Source organism: Leptidea sinapis, chromosome 34 (assembly GCF_905404315.1).
Source record: "Leptidea sinapis chromosome 34, ilLepSina1.1, whole genome shotgun sequence".
NCBI classification, from domain to species: domain Eukaryota; kingdom Metazoa; phylum Arthropoda; class Insecta; order Lepidoptera; family Pieridae; genus Leptidea; species Leptidea sinapis.
In genome coordinates this window covers 9,743,521-9,746,369 of record NC_066298.1, presented here as the reverse complement: position 1 = coordinate 9,746,369, position 2,849 = coordinate 9,743,521, and the positions used below count along the sequence as shown (strand labels likewise).

At 35.1% G+C, this 2,849-nt stretch overlaps 1 protein-coding gene across 1 annotated transcript; it reads right to left on the bottom strand.

Annotated features, from left to right (window-relative positions):
• Window positions 1-2,788, bottom strand: LOC126974847 (BTB/POZ domain-containing protein KCTD12; the record flags this gene model as incomplete). The annotated part of the gene is made up of 1 exon (XM_050822517.1): window positions 1-2,788. A coding segment is annotated over one exon (741 nt), but the record flags the coding sequence as incomplete, so codon positions are not given.
• Between the last annotated feature and the right edge of the window lie 61 nt (window positions 2,789-2,849).

The following is a 2,849-nucleotide window of genomic DNA, read 5'->3' as shown; positions in this document are numbered from 1 at the left end:
TTTTATATGAATTTTTTAATAATATTACATAGGTAACATCAAGAACTATTTCGTAAAATATATATGCCTCCTGTTGGTTTTAATGAAATTGTTTCACAGGAGAACTGTCAAACCGTGTGCAAAAATTTATCTCATCGAAAATATCTCCATACAAAACAAATATTGGAAATAGAAATAATTATGGGTCCCAAATCGGAAATAAAAACTATCCTATCTCTCAAGTTGGACTAAACTGCACACCATGAAGTAATCCCATTAAAATCCGTATTTAGTTCTTTAGTTTAGGAGTTCAACTGGAAACAAACACCAGGACACTGGATTTATATATATTATATATGTATTCTCAATCTGATGTTCAAATAGGGTACACCTAAATTAAACATTTTATAGATGAGCACAGGACTACCTTATCTAGAAACCTGAAGTTTAAACTCTAGTTCTGTAGGTCATATTTTTCAAACTTTACTATTTAATAGCTGAGATTTTTTTAATATTATCTTTAATAATTGATTTCGAAATAAATTGTCCAGACCAACGATGGTAGAAGGAGACTCAAAAAATTACTTTCAACTACATACAATAAGTTAAGTAGGTACGTAATAGGTATGTTATTATGAATTTCTATTAAGGTAAGTTATCTGTATTAAACCATAATTTTGTATAGGTAGTATATTTTCTACAATAGGTACATATTTTGGTATAGGTATATATATATAATATTTATACATCTAAAATGAATAAAAATCTGATTACTATTCTAAATGTCTCTCTATACATTCAAAGCCAATAGTTATCTTAATATAAAATAAGTAGGTAGGTATCTTAGAACCTAACAAGAATTTATTAGGAGATAGGTAAATATTAATAAATTTATTACATAACAAACATACATTTACTAATAAAATATACATATATATTCCACTACGTTTAGGAAGAACAACAAAAAACATCAGCATTGACCCTTGACGGTAAAAAGAGATCAAAGAATAATATCAACTGTACTCTGAAAAAATAAACCACCTGTTTCTAAGTACACCGACTGACTTTCACCGTAATACTTACACAAAGTTCTAAGTCTAACATTAACGACCAAACTTCGTACGTAAAAGATACAATTTTTCTACAAGTTCCGAGAAAATTACTTCAAAACACAGACACACTTCCTATATTACTAAAGTACTTGCTTTACTAATTATTATTAACGGGAACTGTTGAACTATTTTATTAAGGTACATATGTAACGCTCGTTTGATTGAATTCAATCTTTTCTTAGATACTTTAATAACAATGGTAATTACATAACTTATTGCTACTCGTCTACTGTAGGGGAGTAAGAAAATATTACATATAGATTTTCTTTATCTAGGTAGGTATAGGGCAAAATGCAAATACACTAGGTATAGAATTAAATACTAATTCGCATTCATAACACCGAATTAATTAAAAAAAATAGTATACAAGAAGTATTTTTCGAAATTCCGAGTAATAAATGAGTCAAATAGGAAAGCAATTATCTATAAAATTGATAAGGTTATAACAGGTAATTACAAAAATATTCTTAAACTTCACGAAATATATAGATTACTTAGAGGAGATAATTCTAGCCAACTACAAATAGATTATATATTTTTTACATTACAAACTCTTTAAACTATTTTGATAATTATACTCTTAATATTACTACTATGTATGTATCTACACATTTTTAAAGAACATTTTTCTTATGTTATTTCCTAAAAGGTGGGCTTTTATTATTTTGCTATGTAACATTTGGTATTTGCTACCAAGTAGCTACCATACAATTCAAAGATACGTTATAATATACCTGTAGGTATCGTATATGAGAGTAAAAGTTATTAATTACGATTAACAAATTGTCTATTTATTATTGTGCCTACTTTAAATGCGTGTCATGTTTATTCCAATAACTACGTACATTGAATTAGTTCCATACACGAACAACTACTAAAGAGGACAATATTAATTCAAACTAATCATTTTGGCGTATAACAAATAATTCTTATAAAGAAATATCCAAATTACCTAATTATTCGCGAACAAAGACGAATTCATTATAATGATTCCAGCGGTTCTCTTCTGAGTCTACACCTGGCTTCAGTTCTGCCGCCGCGCCGCCAGCTGTGCCACTGCCGCAACTGGCGGTTAGCTTGAACCCGTTCTCTTGGAGCATATCAAAAGCCTGCTCAATGAAAGAATGTTTCAGGAAGAATCGCGACGTATATCTGTCCGTCAGACCGTGATCCGGGTCGCGAGACTCGTTCAAAGTTTCCCCAAATACATCTCTACACAGAGTCACCTTACCGCAAACTAGAATACGGGATAGTTTGCGGAACTTGACGTCCGCGAGTCCGTCTCTGCCAAACGCGAAACTGCCGCGGTATCCCACTGTGATACAGCCACGTTCGCGGTTCGGAGGCCGCGGATCGGCATCCCGCACTGCATTCTCGAGTCCAACAAGTCTGTAGTGCTTCGCTTCTCGCGCGAGTCTTTTATGCTCCCGAAAACATTCAGGTAAGACTAAACCACCGTCCCGAAGATAGTCTAAAACGTAGCGAAACAAAACGCCGTCGCGATCAAAAAATATTCGGCCGCGAGCGTCTCGGGGATGCTCGGAATCGTCGAGAGCGGCAGCCGGAAGCGATTCTGGCTCGCGCAACAGCGTTTCACGTGTAGTCGCGTAATGCACGCCGCCTACGTTGAGCTCGAGGACCTCTGGCGGCGCGTCCGCCATGGCTGGAGGCTGGAGGCACAATGCCGCGGCTGCGCGCCTCTTCAGCCTTCTGACCCACTTACAAGTCCTCGCCGCCCGCCCATCAATAACGCACGCC